The following is a 26,487-nucleotide window of genomic DNA, read 5'->3' as shown; positions in this document are numbered from 1 at the left end:
ACGTACGTATTTCCGGGAACGTTTGTTCCGTAGCGATCGTTCATCTACCACGTCATATCCGTGTGCGCACGCAACTATTCTTCCTGATCGTTCGTTTCGGCGACAACAATCGCTTCGCTACTTTCCCAGTCGCCTGATTTGCATTTACTACCTGCTCGTCCGCCTATCGCCCGTCGCAGAACGATCGCTTGTAACGAACGATCGTTATCGCAGGTGTGTACGTACCATTAAAGACGTAGGGTGGTGGTTTATATATCATTGGAAAGAGGAGAAAGAGAGCTTTAAAATGATATGCATCTTTCCATAGTTTCTGCACTGCTCGGAGTCCCTTTAAATCAAAATTGAAAAGCCACCAGTTTAGTCTGGCATTTATGATCACGTTACTTTTTTCCCCCTGTAACATCACTACTACAGTATGTATTGATCTGAGACAAGCTTATGCATTTTGGGACCTTTGAGAGAAAAGCGCTTTACATGTTATTATTTCACATTATTGTGTGTGTTTTACTAAAGGTAAATATAACATAGAACTAGTCGCATATTTGTATGTTCAGTTTAAGGCTGCTTTCACAGTGGGACGTTACAGGCGCACGTTAGAGCAGCCTGTAACGCAGCCCAACGCACAGCAATGAAAAAATCAATGGGCTGTTCACAGTGCCCACGTTGCGTTACATTGTAACGCAGAAGGCAAAAACAAAGTGCTGCATGGTGTGCGTTATAAGCGGCTAAGCCGCATTAGACTGTTCGCACATGCTCTGTGATGTTGGAGGAGGAGGTCTCCCCTCTTCCTCCGCGGCCAGGCACATGGCTAATTAATATTCACTGCACGCCGTGACGTGTTTACTTCCTGGAGTGCCGCTCTGTGCAGCAATTGGCTGGTGGGACCACGTGATGCCGTGTGCGTCCAAGAGTACGCATCACGGCATCACAGGACGCATGAAGAGCCGTATAACGCGGCTCGATCTGACGTCCAGCTTCAACCCCACTATGCGCTGTGTTAGGTGCACGTTATGCGACCTATAACGTAGCACCTAACGCAACGTCTTAGTGGGAAAGAAGCCTAAGGGTTCCATTGTAAAGCTGAATTCTATACAGCAGCCCTAACAAATCTTCCTTGCTGAGCTGAAACACAAACATAACTAAAGACACTTTGAACTTTCCCCCACTAAGGCTACTTACACACTAAGACGTTGCGTTAGGTGCTACGTTAAGGTCGCATAATGTGCAGCTAACGCAACGCATGGTGCTGCGGGAGAGGACGTTAGAGTGAGCCGCGTTAGGCGGCTCTATCCGCATAAGGTCTACCAGAGTGGCGCTGATTGGCCGGTGGGACCTCGTGATGCGGAGTGAGACACTTCGCATCACGTGGTCCCTCCGGCCAATCAGCAGCCGCCAGTGCAGTGCATATTAAGTAGCCATGTGCTACTGTAGCGGCATCTCCCCTCCCCCTCTCGCCCCCCACTGAGCATGTGCAAACAGTCTAACGCGGCTTAAGCCGCTCAGAACGCACAGTACGCTGCACTTTGCCCGAACGTGCAGCGTTACTGTGTAACACAACGTGCGCAGTGTGAACAGCCTCATTGACTTTGTAGTGCTGTGCGGTGGGCTGCGTTACAGGCTGCACTAACGTGCGCCTGTAACGTCCTGGTGTGTAAGTAGCCTTAAACCTTCTCACAAGTCTTTTCTCAGTTAGATAATGGTCTTTAAGCTTCCATTTACTTTTCAGGAAACAAGTGAATTTGACAAGCTTATTTTCATAACATAACTCTTGCTGCACTGGAAAACAAAAACGGACTTCATACAATTTCTCAGTAGGGCTAGTACTACGTGTTTATATAATTATGTCACATGTCACTTTGGGTGTGCTTTAAGCCAACTTGAGTTGAACTTTTTATATATAAGGTTTTGTTTTTATTGTTCCTTCTGCATTAACATCCATCTTGTTCTGCAGATTATCTGAACAATCTGTGTCCGGACTGGGCGGAATATGAAGATACACAAGGTGGGTGACAACACATCAGTATAACATGCGGGAAGAGACTATTTGCTGCATTAGGCTGAGAGTCCTGTCTCTCTCCAGCAGCTCTCTAAGGAGTTAATCAGCCCCTTAGTAGCATCGTCTGCTGCAAGTGAAGTGCAGGGAGTCTATTCATCAAAGTCACACTTATAGGAATTTCCAGCCTGATCTGCTGCTTAAATGTGCAGATTTTCTGCTGCGCAATTTATCACGCTCACGTAAGCGCAAAAAAACAACCCGACCAGGAGGATTTGGGATGCAGAAACCTTCCATCCCCTCCTCGTATAATCAGGCTGTGGCGCCATGATTCACTTAAAGTGCTGTGAAAACAAATAAAAAATTCAATGAATTAATAATGAAATAAAACACAAATACATGAACGATGGGAGTTTTTTTTTTTTAAGGCTGAAGTTAGTATTGTGTTATCTTTATAAAGCATAAGGACAAAACGTAGAAAGTGGTATGTTATTGCACCGGTTTCCTGAACAAATAGTTTGTCCTCATTTAAAGCTGTTTTATTAATATTATTGTTATTATTTAGTGTTTATACAGTGCTGAAATCTTCTGCAGCACTTTACAGAGTATATACTCATGTCACAAATTGTCCCTCAGAGGAGCTCACAATCTAATCCCTACCATAGTCATATGTCCATTGTAGTCTAAAGCCTCATACACACGGGGCACCGTTGTTGCTGTTGCCAGCACACAGGAGACGTGTGCGCAACAGCTTGGCGACAGCTCCACCTGAGCGACAGCTGTCTACACGTCTCTGCCCAATAGGCAGAGACTCGGCGGAAGCTGTCGCTGAAGGTTCGGCCCCCGTTCACGCCGGAAGGTCCGTTCACAATGTGTGGGTAGCTGTCGCTAGTCCGCATACACACGCAGTACGCGTGGTGGACTAGTGACAGTTGCGGAGACAGAAGTTGCCGGCGATTGAACTTTTCAATTGCACGGCAACTGCTGTCTCCGGCGACAGTTCGCGGTGCATGCCTCATACACACGGGGAACAACTGTCGCCCAGACATGCGCGTGCCTTGTGTTTGTGGCGACAGTTGTGCCCTGTGTGTATGAGCCTTAAGACCAATTTCAGGGGGAAGACAATTAACTTATCTGTATGTGTGTGGGATGTGGGAGGAAACCGGAATGCCTGGAGGAAATCCACGCAGACAAGGGGAGAACATACAAACTCCATGCAGATAGTGCCCTGGCTGGGATACGAACTGGAGACACAGTCAGATAGGGCCCTGGCTAGGAATGGACCCAGTGCTGCAAGGCGAGAGTGCTATCAATTAAGTCCCCGTTTTTTAAAGGAATCATTTATAACAATATTTAGTAAAAATTATTGCCGTTTTTGCAAAACAAAAAGTGAAAAATACCATTGTTACCGATTTACAAATCTCCTCTCTTCCTCAGCCAATCTCCTCAACTCAGAGCCAGATTATCCGCAAGGCAACTTTGGCAGGTGCCTAGAGTCTGGAGAGAGACTGGGGGACTAGTTAACACTAGCCTCCACCAAATCTTGCCAAAAAAAAGCCAAGTGGCCATCAAGAGTGTTCCCAAAATAGTTACTTTTCTAGGGCCCCATTTCTCCTTAATCTGTCTCTGTTATTACAGCATGCTCACTTGCAATTAGTCTGTGTGACTCCCCTATTGGTCGCATATGCCTGCATCGGGAAAGTACAATAATTATCTCTGTTAGTTGAAGCCACACCTTCCCACTAACAGCTTATCATGGCTTTCAGCCATTGTCGGACTGGGAGCTGGAGAAGCTGAGGAAATCCACTTGCTGGCCAAGCAGCAGTATTTAGGTGTTGCTGCTCACAGTGAAGACTTGCTGCAGGTTTCTATTGGTAGTGATAACTCAGGGTTACTGCTGCTTGGCCAGCAGGTGGATTTCCTCAGTTTTTCCACCTCCCAGTCCGACACTGCTTTCAGCTCCTGGTAGAGGAATGATGGGCAACATTTTCTCCTAACAGACTCAGAGGCGTAGCTATGGTGGGGCAAGGGGGTACATATGTCCTGGGCGCAGCACTGTAATGACGCTTAGTGCAAACATTTTAATGTTAAAGAGACCCAGAGCTGAACTAATGTAAAGCTCTGATACTTACCTGGGGCATCCTTCCACCCCATAAACACGTCTAAGTCCCGTGCTATCCTTCCACAGTCTGACGTTTAGCCGCGGTGAGCCCCGGTAACAGGCTCAGTCGATGCCAATCTAGGTTTACTGCGCACGCGCAGACCTCCCGCGCATGAGCAGTAGACCAGGGCTGACGTCACAGAGCCTGTTACCGGGCCTCACAGCGGCTGAACGCCAGACAGTGGGAGGACGGCGTGGGACTTAGATGTGTTTAAGTGGTGGGAAGAAGCCCCGGGTAAGTATCAGGGCTTTGCTGTAGTTCTCTGGGTCACTTTAAGGCTGATCAGAAAAGGGAGACCGAGAGCCCAATATAGTGTAGTATGTTGTATAAATAGAGAAAAATGTTAAAAGTAAGTATTATACTTACAAACCTGGGTTGCTCTAAGGCAACCACTGTATACGCAGGTGGGGAGATTAAGCCTGACCCCACTCAGGACTAAGATGTCGCTCTCTGTAGATAGGAAAAGAGGGTATATCACCCTTCCACCAAGGGTGGACAACTTAATATGCAAGGATACAGAGGCGCCAGTAGGATAAAACAAGATAAAAGGTTTAAAACGGTACATAAAAGTGCAACGCGTTTCACGGGCAAACATCCCGCTTCATCAGGCAATAAACGAACGGAGTATCTCACAGCTCTGAGTATATTGATAGCTTGGCACCTCTGTAAAGAGAGGTGCCAAGCTATCAATATACTCAGAGCTGTGAGATACTCCGTTCGTTTATTGCCTGATGAAGCGGGATGTTTGCCCGTGAAACGCGTTGCACTTTTATGTAGGAGTATGTGAATAAATTGTGAATTTTTTTTCTACAATCAACAGCGATTTTTTGTCTGTTTGTGTGTGGACGGTCCACCACCGCCACCTAAACCGTTTTAAACCTTTTATCTTGTTTTATCCTACTGGCGCCTCTGTATCCTTGCATATTAAGGCTGATCAGAGTAACCTTTATATCACATGTTCATTAAAGGAAACCTGTACTGAGAGCTATGTGGGAGGAACATTGCTGTTTCACGTCTGTCACTTCCCCGACTGTTGTGCTGATCCTCTGCCTTTTATTCTTTGGGAGTCACCGGCCCAGATCAAGTAGGCAGATTTGTTTTTCTGACTTCATTATCAGTCAAAAATAAACATTAGTCCTGGGACCCACTAGCAGCGCTTTTTTTAGTGCTTTGGAAAGCTTTTGCTAATATAATGCTATGGGGGGAAGGGGTTTAAAAAAAATCACATAAATAAGATCTACTTTCCTAGGGATTCCTCCAGCCCCTGACACGCAGGTACGATCCCAGCCGGTGACTCGGAGTCCCCTTCATTAATTCTGCGCCGCTCGTGATCCCGCTTATGTGGTTTAGAGCGTTATGTGCAGGCATAGTACTTCTGTGCCTGTGCAGAATGCTCCAAGCCAGGTGAGTGGCGCGGCGCAGAGGATGCCGACATGGTGAGGTTGGGATCCCGGGCTACCGGCTGGAAGCAGAGCTGTGGCAAGGGACACAAAGGCTGCCAGGGGCTGGGGGAAGCCCCAGGTAAGTAGATCTTATTTTTTTTATTTTTTTACACCTTGCACCTTCCCTTTAAGTGGGATCATACACATAGCATTACATCAGCAAGAGCTTTTCAAATCACAAATGCTTAGAAAAGCGCTGGGTTCCAAGATTTACAGCCAGCAAGCTGGAAATCAAGATGGCAGCCCCCACACTCCTCTCTGACCAGGTTTCTCCAATAGTGCGGAAAAAAAGAAAAGGAGATCGCACTTCGTGCAGATATGTAACATTCATATAGTAGAGAGGGTGAAAAAAAATCAGTTTTCCCCGACATCGCATTCCAAAACTTCACTGTCACTTCTCCAGACTCAGAAATTCAAGAGAAAATACAGCATGGAATTTGTTTTGGCTGGGCTGAAGCGTCATTATATTGCATGGAATTTGTCCAGACTGGATCAAAATGTAAACAAAATTTCATGAAGTGAGATGTTTAGCTGCACAAAAATGTAAATATGATATATGTGTAGAAAACTTAGCAGTGCAAATGTGTGATAATGACATCAAGAAAAGAGAAATACTGCCATAGCTCAGACCCTAGGTTCTCAAAGAGGAACTTTAACCGAGGATTGAACTTTATTCAGATCAGTAGCTGATACTCCCTTTCCCACAAGAAATCTTTACCTTTTCTCAAATAGTTCATCAGTGGGGTCTGTATGGCTGATATTGTGGTGAAACCCCTCCCACAGTGTGATGTCAGGACCTAGGTCCTGACAGTTTCCTGTCTGTGAAAAGTGTTGCATTGTGGGAAATAACAGCTTTTCCCAACTGCCAAGCAAGCAATATCTCCCTCTGTGCATAGAACTCTCAGTAACGAACAATCCGCAGAGATCACCTGGCAGAACTAAAGATGTCGCAACCTGTCGTAAATTTCTGAATGTAAATCAGGGAGAGGAAAGATTTTAAAATGAGCAAACACTGACTAGATCCTACCTGCGTCCCATTTGTGTGTATCCTTTTTTGTTGTGCACAAGTGCAGGGAGGGATGCAGAGACACTGAAGAGAGCTGGGGGAATGGCGGGGGAGGGGGGGGGGATTTTTCATGAATGAAATTCATTTCATGCAAAACTCAAATTTTTCTGTAATTTTCATGCATTCCCATTGACTTGCATTGAAACACAAATCGCACATTGTACATGAAAAAAGCAGACCTGCCAACCAAATAAAAAAAAATGTAAATCACATACATAAAAACGAAAAATTTTGATGTAACTGAAGATCCCGCTTTTGAAAACGTCTCACGGGAAATCTGACATGTGAACCTCTGCCTTACCATACCACTGTTACGAAGTGTTAAAGATCTCCAGTTGCCATGACCTACAAGCAGGGAGTTCAGTGTTAACTGGGAAGCCAAACCCCACCCCTCCCATGCACATCCAGCCAGTGGCGTGGCTCCCTGCCTTCTCAGCACAGGGAATGGTGAGAGTGGGGAAGTGGGCTGGGGACTGTGTCATTGGGTGGGCATGTTACGGTTAGGGTTTTGGGATAACTTAAAGTGGCCATACATCAGGCAACTTGGCGGACGATCGATCTTGCAATTTGTTAACTATAATTGAATCAGATGCTGCCAAGTGCATGCCCAATCGACTATGTGACCAATTTCTTTCCGAAATTGGTCGCATGAAGCGGTTGGACATGCTGCAAGATGTGGGACCAACTTGCTTGATCGGGTGAGCGGTGGTGATGGTGACGAGAGATGAAACCCCCAACGCTGTCCCCCAATGTGCAATGTGCACCTCAGTGTACGATACATTACCTGTCCAGATCCGCTGCCTGCCCAACGCCAGCTCTGGGTACAGTCCTTTGTCCATACACTCCCCACGTGGTTGCTGGAGTCATGTGACATCACACACGCGTCAACCTGTATGCCGGCAATCACATGGGGTGCGTGTATGGAGGAAGGACGGATCCAGTGGAGGACAAGCGGCAGACACGGACAGGTAATGGATAGTGCACTGGGCACCGTGGGGAAGATGGGGGGCTGGTGGCAGGGGTACATTGCACATTAGGGGGACGGCATTGGCCTGGCGATGCGGCATCACAAGGCTGATTCAGCATGAAATTGATCGGGAATAGGCCTGCGGTGTATGATCTCTCTCTAATAAGATTCGATTAGAGAGAGATTTGTCTATTGGTTGAATCTGTCCACAATCGCCAGATGTATGGTTGCCTACTTTTAAAGCTTTAACGAATCAACCCCATAGTGTGACCTTGAAGAACAGAAAGCAGAGCTTCAAATCTCTGAAATGGAATGTGAAAGGAGGAAAATGATGAGTTGCCTTTAGCAACCAATCAGATGCTTACTTTTTTTTTCCAATATACTTTTTATTGGTATTTTGAAAGTAATAGCAAAACATGCATGATATTTGAAACGGAACGTTTGTACAATGCACTAACATGTTCAATATAGAAAACAGAATTACAAGTATTGATGATAAACTGTGTCTCATCTTAGGAAAAAAGTGAACTGATTATAAACAATGTTGGCCAGCATGTAACATATGGCCAGCATAGCAAACGTAACAAACATAATAACAAAGCATCATAGTTTAGCATTAGTGTCAAGATCTCAAAGTATCAGAGCATCATAGCTTTCAAAACATCACGCTTTAACCACTTTACCACCGTGGGTACGTGTATCTACGCCCCTTTAAACACCCTTTGACCACCAGGGGGGTAGATACACTCACCCCCCGCCGCTGTCCGCACTCCCGCTCACTCGTGCATGCGCTTCCATGCTCGTGAGATCAATGAATGGGAAAAACCATTCTCGTTCGTTGATCTCAGCTCCCCAGCAATGATCGGCTGCTTCTATGAGAAGCAGCGCGATCATTGTAAAAAAAAAAAGTTTCCCAGCCTCCCTGAACTTCCTGCAAGCGTACTTCCTACGCTTGCAGGACGCAGTTACAAAAACTTACTATGGCCACCTTGTGGCCAAATAGTAAAACTACACCCAAAAGCATTTTTCATATACAAATACATTATTTTACATTGTAAATTAACTCATTAACTCCCACACTCCCCAATTGTTACCATTTTTTTTTTTGTAATAAAAAAAAAATTACAATAAAAAAAAAAAAACAACATAAATAGTTACCTTAGGGACTGAACTCTCAAAATATTTATATCAAGAGGGTATAACACTGTTACTTTATTAAGTATGGGCTTGTAATTAGGGATGGACGCAAAACTAAAAAAAATAGCCCTTTATTTCCAAATAAAATATTGGCGCCAAACATTGTGATAGGGACATAATTTAAACGGTGTAATAACCGGGACAAATGGGCAATTAAATTTCATGGATTTTAATTACAGTAGCATGCATTATTTTAAAGCTATAATGGCCGAAAACTGAAAAATAATTATTTTTTTCCCACATTTTTTTCCTATTTTCCCATTAAAACACATTTAGAATAAAATAATTCTTGGCATAATGTCCCACCTAAAGAAAGCCTAATTGGTGGCGAAAAAAACAAGATATAGTTAATTTCATTGCAATAAGTAATGATAAAGTTATAGACGAATTAATGGAAGGAGTGCCGAAAGGTGAAAATTGCTCTGGTGATCAAGGGGTAAAACCCCTCAGTGGTGAAGTGGTTAAAACCATCTTAGCGGTATGGACGAGCTCAGCTCGTCCATCACCGCCGATGGCTGCCGCTCAGGCCCTGCTGGGCCGATTTTGATGAAATAAAGAGCAGCACACGCAGCCGGCACTTTGCCAGCCGCGTGTGCTGCCCGATCGCCGCCGCTCTGCGGCGATCCGCCGCGACCAGCGGCGAAAGAGGGTCCCCCCAGCCGCCTGAGCCCTGCGCAGCCGGAACAAATAGTTCCGGCCAGCGCTAAGGGCTGGATCGGAGGCGGCGGACGTCACTCCGCTCGTCGCCATGGCGACAGGAGAAGCCAAACACGGAAGGCTGCTCATTGCGGCCTTCCGTGTTAATTTTGGCCGCTGGAGGCGATCGGAAGAACGCCTCCGGAGCGCCATCTAGTGGGCTTTCATGCAGCCAACTTTCAGTTGGCTGCATGAAATAGTTTTTTTTTTATTTACAAAAAACCCTCATGCAGCCGCCCTGGCGATCTTAATAGAACGCCAGGGTGGTTAATATCATATGGGGATATACTGTAATATTTTTGTATTTATCAGAGTTTTTACTTTTCTTAAATTTCTGAAGGCGGTGGGGGTAATTAGGAAGGATTTGCTGTATAAATGCCTAACTGTATCAGATGCTTACTTTTATTCATGTATATTTTGTGTTAGCCTGTTTTAAAATGAATGCAGGTATCAGCAGTTTGGTTTTCCTTTTCATAAGGGATTCCCATTATATTTATTAATTTATCAACGTGTGTTTCTTTCCTCTCCTATCCCCAGAATGTTTAGGAACTGATTAATATTCTCAGTGTATGAAAGCGTGCACATTGAGTTGTGATAACGATGATATATCTCTCTTATTACAGCCGCCCTGCTCATTGTCTCTGAAGTCGCAGACCGGGCTAATGAAAGCATGCGTCATGGGGTGAGTCCAAGCTGTCACTGCACCTTGTTGCTGTGAAATATAGCTTATCAATAAAGTTGCAGAGTTCAAGTGTACCTCTTGCCCACACAAAATGGACACAGCTGTCTTGTGGCTTTCATCAATAAAGATAACACTGCCTCATGGGTTAGTGCTGGGGCTGGTTTGCAGATCATTAATCGGTTCTGTTCTTGTGAACGCATCAAAGGTGAAGCCATAAAATTGTCACAAAACTGCAGCTTGAGTGGATTCATTCTTACATAGGTTCTTTTTCTTCTACCACAGAATACCCAGATAGCTCATGGTGACCCAGAACAACTAGGAAAGTATAAGGGGCTAAAGAAACTGAAAAGCCCTCCTACTGAAAAGCAATGGTGAATATAGTGCTGGGCGTAATGGAAAAAACTACGCTTACGGATCATTACGCGTAATTTTACGCTGTTACGCATTACGGAATTACGCTTACGGCGTAGACATTTATCTACGGTTCGTGTCTGTAATTACGCATGGCCCTTACGCAATTACGCGTAAGAATACCGTAATGCAGGTTGTTACGTTATTGCCTTACGCATAATTTCCTACTAGCAATTAATGCGTAAGGCAATGCTCCCAAGCGGAAAAGTTGACGCATGGATCAATGTTAGGTAGCCGCCGACTTTAAGGGTTAATAGCAAAGCCCCCTTAATTGCTGAGAGCCTCAAATTTGGAGAATATATTAAGGAGATCAGAAGGAATAAGAGGAAAAAAAAACCTTATAGTTTTTGAGAAAATCGATTTTAAAGTTTCAATCGAAAAATATATACATTTAAAAACCCGCCGACTTTAACGGTTAATAGCAAAGCCTGCTTAAAATTTAGGAACACCAAATTCCCAGGGTATATTAAGGGGATCAGTGGGAATAAGAGGAAACATTTTTTTTTCAAAAAGACCTTATAGTTTTTGAGAAAATCGATTTTTAAGTTTCAAGGGCAAAAATGTCTTTTAAATGCGGAAAATGTCAGTTTTTTTTGCACAGGTAACAATAGTGTATTATTTTCATAGATTCCCCCAAGTGGGAAGAGTTTTACTTACTTCGTTCTGAGTGTGGGAAATATAAAAAAAAACCGACGTGGGGTCCCCCCTCCCAGACCTCTTTAACCCCTTGTCCCCCATGCAGGCTGGGATAGCCAGAATGCGGAGCACCGGCCGCGTGGGGCTCCGCACCCTGACTATACCAGCCCGCATGGTCCATGGATTGGGGGGTCTCGGAAGGGGAGGGGCAGCCAAGCTTTCCCCTCCCCCTCCGAGCCCTTGTCCAATCCAAGGACAAGGGGCTCTTCTCCACCTCCGGTGGAGGTGGAGGCCGCGATTTCCTGGGGGGGGGGGGTTCATGGTGGCATCTGGGAGTCCCCTTTAAAAAGGGGTCCCCCAGATGCCCACCCCCCCTCCCAGGAGAAATTAGTATAGGGGTACTTGTACCTCTTACCCATTTCCTTTAAGATGGAAATACATATATCCAGGCACATCGCCTCTAGTTAGGACATTAAATAAATTATTAGGGAAAGGGAGGTGCTGAAGGGGGTGTGGCTAGAAAACAGCAAAAATCTATTAACCCTTCGCACACTCACATGCAAATGTTCAAACAAATGCATTCACAGATTCACTCATCCAGGCACAACTGTTATCCCTACAGCTAAATTAAAAGCCAGGGTTTTAGTTCACAGAAGAATGCATTCTTATGCTTAGTCACCTATACTGCGCAGAAGTACCCAGGTAAACATAGGTGTCCTAACTCTGGCCCTGTAACATGCATAGTGCAGACATGCAAACACATTCATTGCATCAAACCTATCAATGGATTAGGAGCACACATCCTAACTTCCTCTCCTGGGAAAGACGGTGCATCTTACCAATCGCACAAGGGAGCTAACGTTATGTGTCCATGTGCACCATGCGCATACACCAGCATAAGCTGTGTGCATGCTGACAAATACATACAGGGGAAGGAGGGAGTGCACTGAATTAGACCCTAGCCACAGGGGTCCCAGGAGAGGAAGTTAGGATGTGTGCTCCTAATCCATTGATAGGTTTGATGCAATGAATGTGTTTGCATGTCTGCACTATGCATGTTACAGGGCCAGAGTTAGGACACCTATGTTTACCTGGGTACTTCTGCGCAGTATAGGTGACTAAGCATAAGAATGCATTCTTCTGTGAACTAAAACCCTGGCTTTTAATTTAGCTGTAGGGATAACAGTTGTGCCTGGATGAGTGAATCTGTGAATGCATTTGTTTGAACATTTGCATGTGAGTGTGCGAAGGGTTAATAGATTTTTGCTGTTTTCTAGCCACACCCCCTTCAGCACCTCCCTTTCCCTAATAATTTATTTAATGTCCTAACTAGAGGCGATGTGCCTGGATATATGTATTTCCATTTTACTACTGACCCCTGTGGCTAGGGTCTAATTCAGTGCACTCCCTCCTTCCCCTGTATGTATTTGTCAGCATGCACACAGCTTATGCTGGTGTATGCGCATGGTGCACATGGACACATAACGTTAGCTCCCTTGTGCGATTGGTAAGATGCACCGTCTTTCCCAGGAGAGGAAGTTAGGATGTGTGCTCCTAATCCATTGATAGGTTTGATGCAATGAATGTGTTTGCATGTCTGCACTATGCATGTTACAGGGCCAGAGTTAGGACAACTATGTTTACCTGGGTACTTCTGCGCAGTATAGGTGACTAAGCATAAGAATGCATTCTTCTGTGAACTAAAACCCTGGCTTTTAATTTAGCTGTAGGGATAACAGTTGTGCCTGGATGAGTGAATCTGTGAATGCATTTGTTTGAACATTTGCATGTGAGTGTGCGAAGGGTTAATAGATTTTTGCCATTTCCTTTAAGAGTTAAAAGTAAATAAACACACAAACACTTAGAAAAAGTATTTTAATTGAACAAAAAACATAACCACAAAAAAAGTCCTTTAATATTCTTAATTAACCATTAATACTTACCTGTGCCTTTAACCACTTGATGACCCACCCTTTACCCCCCCTTAAGGACCAGCGTGGTTATTAGTGATCTGTGCTGGGTGGGCTCTACAGCCCCCAGCACAGATCAGGGTGCAGGCAGAGAGATCAGATTGCCCCCCCTTTTTCCCCCCTATGGGGATGATGTGCAGGGGGGGTCTGATCTCTTCTGCCTGCGTGTGGCTGGCGGGGGGGGCACCTCAAAGCCCCCCTCCGCGGCGAAATTCCCCCCTCAATCTCCTACCTGTCCCCTCCCCGGTGATCCGGGCTGCACAGGACGCTATCCGTCCTGTGCAGCCAGTGACAGGACGTCCCCTGTCACATGGCGGCGATCCCCGGCCGCTGATTGGCCGGGGATCGCCGATCTGCCTTACGGCGCTGCTGCGCAGCAGCGCCGTACAGATGTAAACAAAGCGGATTATTTCCGCTTGTGTTTACATTTAGCCTGCGAGCCGCCATCGGTGGCCCGCAGGCTATTCACGGAGCCCCCCGCCGCTGGTCCTGCAGCTGCCACTTTGCCGACGCACGGTATAAGCGTGCGGTCGGCAAGTGGTTAAATAAATGATCCCTTGCAATAGCCTCGGAAATGTTCTATCAGTTACAATGTAACAAAGTTACAAGGTTACAAAGTTAAAGTCCCCGCCGGGTCCCGCTGTCCACCCCGCCCACATCTGTCACCCACATGTCACCCACATGTGGGTGACATGTGGGAGAGGCGGGGAGGGCAGCGGGAGCCGGCGGGACTTAGCGTCCTGCACGACCCGACAGAGCTCTCTGAGCTACATAGCTCAGAACTCTCTAAGCATCTTTGAAATTGGGCTCCAAGGAGCCCCATTGGTCCTTAGCAGACCAATGGGGTTCCTTCTGATTTGAAAATCAGAAGGAACCCCATTGGTCTGCTAAGGACCAATGGGGCTCCTTGGAGCCCAATTTCAAAGATGCTTAGAGAGCTCTGAGCTATATAGCTCAGAGCTCTGTCGGGTCCGTGCAGGACGCTAAGTCCCCGCCGGCTCCCGCTGCCCTCCCCGCCTCTCCCACATGTCACCCACATGTGGGTGACAGATGTGGGCGGGGTGGACAGCGGGAGCCGGCGGAGACTTAGCGTCCTGCAAGGACGCGTAAGTGTATGCGGCGACTGAGCGGCGAGTGACGTCGGGTGCGGCGTAGTTACAATGTAGCAAAGTTGTTACATTGTAATAACTTTGTTACATTGTAACTGATAGAACATTTACGAGGCTATTGCGAGGGATCATTTATTTAAAGGGACAGGTAAGTATTAATGGTTAATTAAGAATATTAAAGGACTTTTTTCGTGGTTATGTTTTTTGTTCAATTAAAATACTTTTTCTAAGTGTTTGTGTGTTTATTTACTTTTAACTCTTAAAGGAAATGGGTAAGAGGTACAAGTACCCCTATACTCATTTCTCCTGGGAGGGGGGGTGGGCATCTGGGGGACCCCTTTTTAAAGGGGACTCCCAGATGCCACCATGAACCCATCCCCAGGAAATCGCGGCCTCCACCTCCACCGCCCATCGGAGGTGGAGAAGAGCCCCTTGTCCTTGGATTGGACAAGGGCTCGGAGGGGGAGGGGAAAGCTTGGCTGCCCCTCCCCTTCCGAGACCCCCCAATCCATGGACCATGGGAGCTGGTATAGTCAGGGTGCGGAGCCCCACGCGGCCGGTGCTCCGCATTCTGGCTATCCCAGCCTGCATGGGGGACAAGGGGTTAAAGAGGTCTGGGAGGGGGGACCCCACGTTGTTTTTTTTTTATATTTCCCACACTCAGAACGAAGTAAGTAAAACTCTTCCCACTTGGGGGAATCTATGAAAATAATACACTATTGTTACCTGTGCAAAAAAAACTGACATTTTCCGCATTTAAAAGACATTTTTGCCCTTGAAACTTAAAAATCGATTTTCTCAAAAACTATAAGGTCTTTTTGAAAAAAAAATGCTTTCCTCGTATTCCCACTGATCCCCTTAATATACCCTGAGAATTTGGTGTTCCTAAATTTTAAGCAGGCTTTGCTATTAACCGTTAAAGTCGGCGGGTTTTTAAATGTATATATTTTTCCTTTGAAACTTTAAAATCGATTTTCTCAAAAACTATAAGGTCTTTTTGAAAAAAAATGTTTCCTCTTATTCCTTCTGATCTCCTTAATATATTCTCCAAATTTGAGGCTCTTAGCACTTAAGGGGGCTTTGCTATTAACCCTTAAACTTGGCGGCTTTTTTATATTATACGGGAGCATAATATTACGCTATTACGGCAGACTGTGTAATTTCAATAGGAGTTTACGGTCTTACGCGTAATTTGTTACGCGTAATAACGTAACCTACGGTCTACGCGTAATTAATTACGTGTAATACCGTAACCTTACACGTAACGCTTACGGTGCATTTGTAGTGAATTACGATGCATAATTACGCTAATGCGTAATTTCGGCCCAGCACTGGGTGAATATAATTTTGCCTTCTTCAAACAGAAGGTATTTGCGATTATTCAGTTTTAAGTCAAGGCGCAGAACATTTATATCACTCTTTTCTCCTGGAGGACTTAAAGTGCCAGAGCTGCAGCCACTAGGGTGCGCTGTATAGGCAGTAGCAGTGAGTGTTAAGGTCTCCTTACTGAATTGGTGTTGGCTTACTGAATAGGAAGAGGCAAGTTTCAAACCCTGGCCTCTGTGTCAGAGGCAGAGCCACTACACTATCCAGCCACTGCTGGAGCATCTGTGGTTTCCCATGATGCATTCCCAAATAGGCAAATTGTCTCTTTATGGCCCTGAAAGCCATACACACATCCAGAACCACTGTTGTATAATGTGGCTCTGTATAATTTATAAGATACAGGCTCATTATACACCAGCAGTTCTGAATGTACCCATGGCTTTCGGGAACATAAAGAGATGATTTGAATATTTAGGAGTGATGCATCATGGGAAACCACAGTTGCTCACTTAAACTAAATAATTACAAATACCTTCTGTTTTAATATACCAGTGAGCTTTCATTTTTCCACCTTGTCCCCATGGGAAGAAGTTGAGCTAGCCAGAGTGGAAAGTGTTTACGCTGTTAGGTCCACTTATAAACATAATAAAATGCACAAATGACAGAAAGCAGCAATGCTCTGCTCACAGTACAGTGGACTCCGCCTTAGTAGTACTGTGCTGCTTGTATTGTATGAACATGCTGTGTGGCTTCAGGGATGCACTGTCGTCTATTGTAGTCCTTTGCCACTTTGCTTTGGATTGGATGTGTGCTATTCAATGGATAGCAGTGCAGTTGGCTACTCAAACACATTGTACCTGTGAAGGCTGCCCATTGTGGAATTGCATTGGCAAAATGGACACTTATCAAGGGGCGTGGACAGTGAGAATGGTGTTAGTCAGTGACATTGTAAGCAGTCGTCCTCCAAGTCTACACCCATGGAATAAGTTTTAAAAATGTGCCTTAGAAAAGAACTTCAGTGGCAAAAATATTCAAGAGAGAATTTGCCACACGATATAATAGGACAATTAAAACCAGAATAATTTGGGCACCTACAGATGCCTGTGTTGTACCTATTCCATATGTGTCTATTCACTGTATCGGCTCCATGTATTGATTGTTTCACAGATCATTTACATTGCAGAAGGCTGGCTTTGAAAGCCTATCAGAGTATCATGTGCAGCAAGTAGAGAATCGGATTAGCCACTTTGTCTCGGTACTATATTGCACGATATTTGTTATAACCTGTAACAAAAATTTTGTTTAAAAAAAAAGAAAGAAAGTAGAGAATCCAGGCAGCAGACCAGCTTCAACAGCAAACCACCACTTTATTTCATCCCTGATACAGACACAGACACAGTGTGGATGGCCTGGTACCCATTTCGAAAGTTACACTTGCTTCTTCAGAGGCCACAAACTTGACTTGTGGCCTCTGAAAAAGCGAGTGTAACTCGCAAAACGGTTGCCAGTTTGTCCACACCATGTCTGCATTCTGCCTAATACCGGAAATGAAATGAAGTGGTGATTTGCTGTTGAAGCTGGTCTGGTGCACAGATTCTGTACTTTCTAACTCATGAATTGGTCTGTTTAACTGTCCGGAGGCACAACCATTCACCGGATTCGCCTTGTGGCTTGTTAGCCTTGCATCTATTGCTGACCTTCTACTTTCCTGATTTTACTAAGAATATCATATGCATGGAAACTTTAAGAGTACATTACTAAAAGAAGATGACATACTTATTCTGTGTGGCAAGGATACGAGGGCTAGGATGGAAAGGAAAACCCACTGACGTAGTGAAACTATTAAAGTGCGTACATTTCACAGGCATAAGAAACTGCAGGTATAAAACTGTAGCAACACACCCTCTACAATGTAAATCAAAGTGACAGGTGCATTGCTTTCAGTATCTTGCTGATTATAAGTTGCATTTACTTTGTTGACACTTCCTGGCTACCGGAATCTCGTCACAGACAATGTTATCCGAAATAAAACAGGAAGTAGCCAGTTTGGAGCCATTTTTTTTTTTACAGAACAACAAAGTGACAAAAGAAAGGAAGAGACATTTTTGGCTGAGTTAACTATGGTTATTCCAGCTGGAGATAAATGAAGGACAGATTTGGTCCTGCAAACCTGACTTGGATTTATTCAATTAAAAATGTTTAAAAAAAATAATCTGTACTATGAAATATGCATGCACACACCTGCATTAAGGCCTTGTATTCATTACAACAGCTGTAGTGTAACTGCAATTTCCTAGTCTCTAATTCAGCAGTGTTTAGCAATCCTTGCAGTGGACCCAAGTTTTGCATCTTCTGCCTTCGGACAGAAAATTATCCTGTATAGCCCCCCTTGTACCACCAAAACCACTACAACCCATTCAGACATGGAGGTTAATTGATTAAGCTGCGCTGCAACTTAATGACAGGAGCACGTGTGCACGGTAGTGCAGCTTAGTGTGCGCTGATAACTACCTCACGTTCCTACTAAGTAATGTCCGCTCCACTGAACCCGCCCTGAGCCCCGGCGGGTCCAGTGGCTTCAATGGACATGATCCCTGAACTTTGATTGGCCCAATAGGCTGACTTTATTTAGAATGGACACACGCTGCGCTGCACTACTGCGCATAACCTTTCAAGAAGACACCAAGACGTTAGCAGCAGATCCTTGAAATCCTGTAAGTTGTGAGATGGGCCTCCATGAACTTTACTCCCCCCGATGCAGCAGTATGCACTCATTGAGCCTCCAGCAATGTCCTGTAGCCCTCAGCGGGCTCCTGGTGGCCTTCAGGTGTCCTCCATGTAGGGCTCCCGGTGTGTCATCTGACCCCTGTTGGATTATGTGAGACGTCGGAAGCCCTGCATGGATGCCGGAAAGCCGTTAAGAGCTACATGGCATCGTTGGGTGCTTGGTGAGTATTTTGTGGCTGGCACCCCCCCTCCCCCCCCTTCCCGAAACCATGAAAAAAAACAGTTCCAGTTACCCTTCCCGGCATGCCGGTTAGTTGAGACTTCCGGTTGCCTGAGTTCCGGTTACCAGGAACTTTGCCACACACACACATATATATATATATATATATATATATATATATATATATATATATATTTATTTTTTTTTTTCCCGGTTTCAGAAAGAAGAATAGTGACTGGCACTGCGTTGTCTAGGTATACTGGTTTTGCACCTCCGAAGTATAGTTAGGATATGTACCTTCAAATGTGCTCTGGATTAAAACAACAAACAATATTGCACGTTCATTTCTCTTGAACGTGCAATATATATTTTTTCCCCTTCTTTCGTACTACTGGGCTGAGTCTGTGTCCCCCTTTTACCTTCCTTTTCTTATAAATCTCTACTTTATCTTTAAATAGTCTTGAGACTCTGAGAAATCCTATAAATGTGATTTCCTCTAGAGATTTCCTGTCAGGGTTGAGAAATTTCCAAAGCTCTAACATGTAGCCCCTCCCAGGAGCACAGGAAGTGATATTTCTTCTCAATCTGGATATTTTCTCTCTGTCTGATCAATATCAGCCCCAATCAATAAGTACATCAGATACAGGCAGGCTGTTTCTTCAGAGGAAATAAAAGAAATATAGTGACAATGGAGTCGCAGACCTCCTGAGTAACTTCACAATGATTCCTCACACCGAATGAGACCTGAAAGCCATCCTGTCACCAACCTCATGTGGCACCCTGGATGAGCACACAGCGCCTGGTGCACTTACATGAAGCTGCATAACACATTCAAGGCAGTCAGCTCAGCCTTATTGCCCTTGAACTAGTTTACGTCTTGTAGGTCAGACAATGGCAGCCTCGCTTGCACATTACGGTTTGTAGGTCAGACAGTGGCAGCCTCACTTGACAGTGTCAGCCTCACTTGCACAGCGTTTTCATTGCCTTCTTTAAAGCGGTATCGTCACCATAAAAATCAAATTTCAACAGCAACTGGTCTGAGTGTATTAAGTGATAAAGATGCTAATCCTGAATTCAAAACTTTTTCTGCTGTTATGATATGGAGTTATCACATACTTAAGGAGCACTGGCCCTTTAGTAGTCGTGCCAAAGAATTGCATGCTGGGGGTTCTTTTTATCTATAATCTATTCCTCCTCTTCCCTTTATTTCCCTGTCAGCTGCTTATCTGAAACCTAATCCCCTACTCACTTGTGTTTACAAGCAAGGCTGAGGTGACTCAGTGATTGGAGGAGACAAGAAAAAAAGTAAAGGGCAGAAATGACATCACGAGTTAGCCTCAACTGTGGGCAAAAGACATGGCCCCCACCAGGAACAGAATTCTCGTCATTTAATATATAACATTCACTGAAATCAAAAAGTGGACAGTATAATACATGTGTTATGTAAGTAGATCAAGTATTTATCTACTTATATATGTGTTTTTTTCCCCTGGCATAGTATGGCTGATCCTACTGCTTTAAAGACTAATTTGTGAAACTTAGAGGTGTTTTAAAACACCACACTTCAAGTAGCAAACCTAGACATGGCTAAAGGATACCTGAAGTGTGAGGGCTATGGAGGCTGCCATAGTTATTCATATTAAACAATACCAGTTGCCTGGCTGTCCTGCTGATCTCTTTGGCTGCAGTAGTTTCTGAATCAGGCACCTGAAACAAGCATATAGCTAATCCAGTCAGACTTCAGTCCGAAACATCTGATCTGCTGCATGCTTGCTCAGGGTCTATGGCTAGTATTGGAGGCAGGGGATCAGCAGGGCAGCCAGGCAATTTACATGGTTTAGGAAGAAATACATTTGTCAGCCTCTATTTCCCTTTCACTTCAGGTGTTCTTTAACCATCTTAGCGGTATGGACGAGCTCAGCTCGTCCATCACCGCCGATGGCTGCCGCTCAGGCCCTGCTGGGCCGATTTTGTTCAAATAAAGAGCAGCACACGCAGCCGGCACTTTGCCAGCCGCGTGTGCTGCCCGATCGCCGCCGCTCTGCGGCGATCCGCCGCGAGCAGCGGCGAAAGAGGGTCCCCCCAGCCGCCTGAGCCCAGCGTAGCCGGAACAAAAAGTTCCGGCCAGCGCTAAGGGCTGGATCGGAGGCGGCTGACGTCAGGACGTCGGCTGACGTCCATGACGTCACTCCGCTCGTCGCTATGGCGACGATCTAAGCAAAACAAGGAAGGCCGCTCATTGCGGCCTTCCTTGTTTATTCTGGGCGCCGGAGGCGATCGGAAGAACGCCTCCGGAGCGCCCTCTAGTGGGCTTTCATGCAGCCAACTTTCAGTTGGCTGCATGAAATAGTTTTTTTTTTATTTAAAAAAAACCCTCCCGCAGCCGCCCTGGCGATCTTAATAGAAATGACACCTCATTCAGGTGTCATTTCTTTCAATTACATTTTATAGAAGTGCAGTTATAAAAATAAGTGCACGTAAAAAATTTATAATTTTATCAGAATACAAGTCTAAATCCTGTTTTAGTTGGTTAGCCACGACCCCTTTCTGAAAAACTGCCATGGCAGTTTTCTGCCTTTGCAAAGACTGCTAAGAGACTGTGCCATCTGTGTGTGGGAGGAGCCTCACAGTGTGGCCTGAGAGGCAAACTATTTTTACCAGAGCCAGCCCATCCCAAAGACGAGAGATGAAGAGAGAAGTAGTACACTGACTGCCACAGTATGTTGCAGCTGCCATTTGGTAAAAAAAAGAGGGAATATGTGTAATTCTGGCTCCTTTTCACTTTGGAATTAGACAAGACAAGACAAGACAAATAACATTTATATTGCGCTTTTCTCCTTGTGGACTCAAAGCGCTAGAGCAGAGCAGCAGCCACTAGGGCGCGCTCTATTGGCAGTAGCAGTGCAAGGGAGACTTGTCAAAGGTCTCCTACTGAATTAGTGCTGGCTTACTGAACAGGCAGAGCCGAGATTCGAACCCTGGTCTCCTGTGTCAGAGGCAGAGCCCTTAACCATTACACCATCAGCTAATTAACAGCAGAGGTCCACTTTAAGCGATGTTAGGTGTCCATTGTGCACACACTGAATGCATTTTTGTCTTTATTGGCCACCTCGGTCAAGAGTAATCTAGTGTGTGTACCTATGTACCGAGTTGGAATCAACACAAGCTGCAAAGACAAATAAAGGTGAGCATTGGTAAGTAATCCATACTTACCAATGCTCACCTTTATTTGTCTTTACAGCTTGTGTTGATTCCAACTCCCATTTAGACAGGAATCTTCAACACTTGGCACTGCCCCAGTCAAAACCTGCACAGTTGTGTAATACAATGTTGTCCCAGTTGAGAAGAAATTTTGGTCAGTTAGCACGCATCTCACAGTGTGGAGGCTCACACTCAGTTGCATATGCAGTAACTGAGCGGGCAGTAGATCAGCAGTTTCTGGGCAGGTGAACTGTATGATAACTGGGCTGCCCAGCCTCCCATCTGATCTAGCCCTCAGGCCTGGCGCCACTGGAGAGCTTGGAATTCTAAAAGCGCATGGTTAATGAAAGTCAATGGAGGTGATCCCACAGCAGCAATTGAGATTTCCCAAAACTGAATGCAGTGCCTGAAGCATTTTGGAGTATTTGCGCTTCAATGCAAAGAGTAGCATCACTGAAAATCGCTTTTCAATTGCAGTACACGATTTTGCAGTGCTTTTAACACATTAGCAGCTTCAAATCCAGCAGAACTCCTTGTGCTGTAAATTCTTGGAATGCTTTGATGTCTCTCTGCTAGCAGATGATATAGAAAATAAAAGCAGAAGTCCTGTATTATTTTCTCACACTGCCCTCTAGTGACAAGTTGCCATAAAGACACATTACAGCAGTACTAATTAGTAGCAAGGAAATATGACAAAAAATAAATTAAAAAAATGTGCTAATAAATTGGCCTGGAGCACTTGCAAGCCTCTAAATAAATTGGCTGCTGAAGGGTTAATACCAAACCTATGGAAATCACAATCACTGTACAAGTCACTTTCATTACATTCAAAATTGCTTTAAAAATGCCAGAAATCGCTTATAAACAGGTCCCAAAAATTGCTACCAAAAGCGATCAGTGATTGTGATAGCGATTCGCGCTTTTTAGCGGGGCCCTGCCCTTGGCGATGCTTTGATTTTATTTATTCTCTCATTGGAGTGCCCCTTTAGCATCCTTTCACGGAAATAAGACAGCATTCAAATGAGATGTCCTGTAAGCAAAACATTTTTGAAGTTAATTAAGGATAATTTGTTTTCCTGTATACAATAACGAGCTGTGATTTTGCCAGCCCCGCCAGGTGCTATAAATATCGCCTGGCGTTCTGCGGTGCGATTCACACTGCAGCGGCTTCCTCTCGCACCCCCTGCTGATTTTTGCTCCTTGTTCAAAGGCTGTCATAACTCACGTAAATTAAAACGCAACGGCATTTCCCCGCCACCCGTCTCTGGTTTTAACGGGGCTGGTTGTGGCAAGGAAAGTGATTTATTCCGACTCTAACAATGCCAGGCAATTAAAATATCATTTGCAGGTGCTATTTCCGGTGTCATTGTGAAGCCAGTTCATTAATTCTCTCCTCCGTTGTGTCTCTTGTAGGAAAACCTACAGAAATTGGTTCAGATTGAGTACAGCGTCAGGGGACAGCGCAGTCTGCTGCAGCCAGGACGGGTAAGCGCAAGATTTCTGACATGACGATCGATCGCAGCTTCATCATTCAAGAAAAACTCAGTGTGATTTTTCTCCTGTTTTGCCCGAGCAAATGATTCATTTGCTTTGAATTAAAAATACGATAAAGCAATTTTATCATCAAGAAAAGGATGCCTCAGTTATGCTGCTAGATTCATGGCCCTTATGCTAATCCTATATACAGTGCACAACATATACAGTACATATGCAGAAATATAGATATAAACAGTGAGGGAAAGATGTAGATGATGCCCTGCTGAATTTGCTCTCTGACCAATAAATGACCAGTTTATAATTGCAATGGTATGTTTATTGTAGCTGTGAGAGACAGAATAACAACCAAAGAACCCTCCAAAAAAACAGTGTCCCAAAGTCAGAGCTTGAGGTGCATTGTAATTAGTGAAATAAGTATTTGATCCCCTATTAAAATATGACTTTGTACTTGTTGGCAAAACCCTTGCTGGCAATCACGTCAGGTCAGCCGTTTCTTATAGTTACCGTAACCACCAGGTTTGTACCCTCTAATATAGTCAGTAAGGTTTTGAAGCTGATGTTTACAACTCGAATCTTCAGCTCCCTCCACAGATTTTCTATTGGATTAAGGTCTGGAGACTGGCTAGGCCACTTCAGGACCTTCATGTGCTGGTTATTCTTGAGCCAATCCTTGTCCATGTTTTGGGTCATTATCATGCTGGAATACCCATCCACAACCCATTTTCAGTGCCCTGGCTGAGGGAAAGAGGTGCTCACCCAAGATTTGACAGAACATTGCTCTGTCCATTGTCCCTTTGACGCGGTGAAGGTATCCTTTCCACGTCGCAGAAATACACCTCTAAAGCATAATGTAAATCTCCATGTTTCGATGGTAGAGATGACTGGTCGTTACTTGGTCAGAGAGCAAACAAGAAAAATCAGCAGGGAATTCAATTGTGGTAGAGGGTGATTGACAACCTAAAAAGGAGGAACAAGAAACAATGGGAGCCCAAAGAGGGTATAGTACGTCACAAGTTTAATGGCAAAGGTAAAAAAAGGGTTGTGGAACTCACAAGGGAAGGTTGCACAGGAGGCAACCAAACACTGAAGGCAGGCGGAAATTTATAAACCCGACTCAACTCGGGTGACCAGCTGGAACTGGATTTGGTCACACTCTTGGCAAAACAACAAAGGACCTGTCAGTGGCAGAGCCACTGGGTACCAACGTACACCCCTCCAAAGGAAAGTGGAAAGCACAAAGGGGGGAAGAGGTGCTCATTGATAGATAAAACTGTGTTAAAAACAGCTAAAATAATAAAGGGAGAGGTGGCTTACCTCAATAATGATACATTCCTACACATAGGAAGTTTAATTATGCACAGGCAATGCATTTTGTGGGTCTAACTCCCACTTCCTCAGGCCAAATACAGTGCCAGAGATGTATCTAGGGCCAAGAACGGAGTGCCTCTGAACTATTTGGCCTGAGGAAGTAGACGTTAGACCCACGAAAACTGTTGCCTGTACATAGTTAAACTTCATATGTGTATGAATGTGTTGTTATTGAGGTAAGCCACCTCTCCCTTTATTATTTTAGCTGTTTTTTACACAGTTTTACCTATCATTGGGTGCCTCTTCCCCCTCCTCTCCTTTGTGAGGGAATCAAATACTTATTTTCCTCACTGTATATATTGTGTATGTCTGTGAGAGTCCTATATAATAACCTTAAATAGGAAGAAAACACAAGGGGACCCAGAAACCTGTATACATAATAGGCTCTCACACTCTTTCGGAACAGCCGCTAAGCACTGATGCCTTAAAAAGTGGCACTACAATGGAGTGTTAAAGGAGCACTCAAATGAATGGAGCGGCATGCCTGAATTCCTACCCCAGCACCGCCAGTGGTACACAGCGTAATGAATCAAGGATGGGTCGGCACCGCCAAAAGTAAATGATAGCTCTTTTATTGTAGGCAAGGTAGCAATGACAGACTGCTGTTTCGGGCAAGCATGCCCTTTATCAGATTGCAAAATAGCCGTGACAAAGTAAAACACCACACACTCATCTTTAAATACACAACCCCACATGATTGCGCCAATCAACACCATGTGACCCGATGGGCATATCACTCAGTAGGAGTGTATGCGCAGGAGAGTGTGGCGTCTCGTTAATACAGTGTGGGTCAGTGTCAGCGTGCATCAGCGCGCTTTATGCACAAGCTGTTTTTAAACAGACTGGTTCCCCATCAAGTCTGCTACCCAGCCCCACCTACGTGAGCACTGATTGGCGCAATCATGTGGGGTTGTGTTTTTAAAGATGTGTGTGGTGTTTTACTTTGTCACGGCTATTTTGCAATTTGATAAAGGGCATGCTTGCCCGAAACAGCAGTCTGTCATTGCTGCCTTGCCTACAATAAAAGAGCTATCATTTACTTTTGGCGGTGCCGACCCATCCTTGATTTATTACGCCTTAAAAAGTGGCCACATCTGCAAAATATATTGTTTCCTGTGCTCAGTACGTATTTCCAGTGTTTGTTGTTTCCGCTTTTAGTAATAAGGTAAGCGATCTGTGTACACTCCTTTTTACATTTTAAATATTTTATACTCACAAGTCCAGAATTCCTTTTCTCATTAGAAATGTTTGCCATGACCAGGATTCTGTAGCCATAATGCTGATCAGCACATAAACTACTTCTAGTTGCACGTCTTCCCAGCCCTCCCCCGCCTTCTCTGGTGTACAACTGAACAATTCATTTTTCTAAAGCTTAAGCATAAGACAATTTTCAGTGGGAAGGTGTACGCACACACAGAAACAGAATTTTTTCCACAAAGGTGAGGGGGACTGATCCTATTTTTAGTGTTAATTGGGATTTGGAAGTGACAAGTGGGGCGGCACAAGGTCATGTGATGTGACAATGGTTCAATCTTTGCCTTGTTAAGTTTTTCACACTGGTCTTTATTCCCACAGGAGTTTGTTAAGGAAGGCACTCTAATGAAGGTATCTGGGAAAAACCGTCATCCTCGCCATTTGTTTTTGGTAAGAAGTGTGTCACAGTGTGTAGTCCGTGTGCAAAATTGCAGTGGTTTTATTTACAGAAAGACACATAAAATCATACTCCTGTAATTATACTGGTATACATAGAAATGCAACTATAGGTTGTACTGGTGCCAATGTTGTATCCTTCCCAAAGCATTAGGAAAACCTCTGGG

At 44.7% G+C, this 26,487-nt stretch overlaps 1 protein-coding gene across 6 annotated transcripts in view; it reads left to right on the top strand.

Annotated features, from left to right (window-relative positions):
• The window catches only part of FGD5 (FYVE, RhoGEF and PH domain containing 5), a 321,938-nt gene that overhangs the window by 241,695 nt on the left and 53,756 nt on the right, over nt 1-26,487 (top strand). For all 6 annotated transcript variants that reach the window (XM_068253043.1, XM_068253044.1, XM_068253041.1 and 3 more), the window contains 4 exons: nt 1,952-2,002; nt 10,147-10,205; nt 23,219-23,290; nt 26,246-26,314. In XM_068253043.1, coding sequence (XP_068109144.1) covers nt 1,952-2,002; nt 10,147-10,205; nt 23,219-23,290; nt 26,246-26,314 — 251 coding nt within the window. The remainder of the gene's footprint in view (nt 1-1,951; nt 2,003-10,146; nt 10,206-23,218; nt 23,291-26,245; nt 26,315-26,487) is intronic.

The sequence above is a fragment of the Hyperolius riggenbachi genome, chromosome 9 (assembly GCF_040937935.1).
Source record: "Hyperolius riggenbachi isolate aHypRig1 chromosome 9, aHypRig1.pri, whole genome shotgun sequence".
NCBI lineage: Eukaryota > Metazoa > Chordata > Amphibia > Anura > Hyperoliidae > Hyperolius > Hyperolius riggenbachi.
This window is presented reverse-complemented; position numbering and strand designations above follow the sequence as displayed.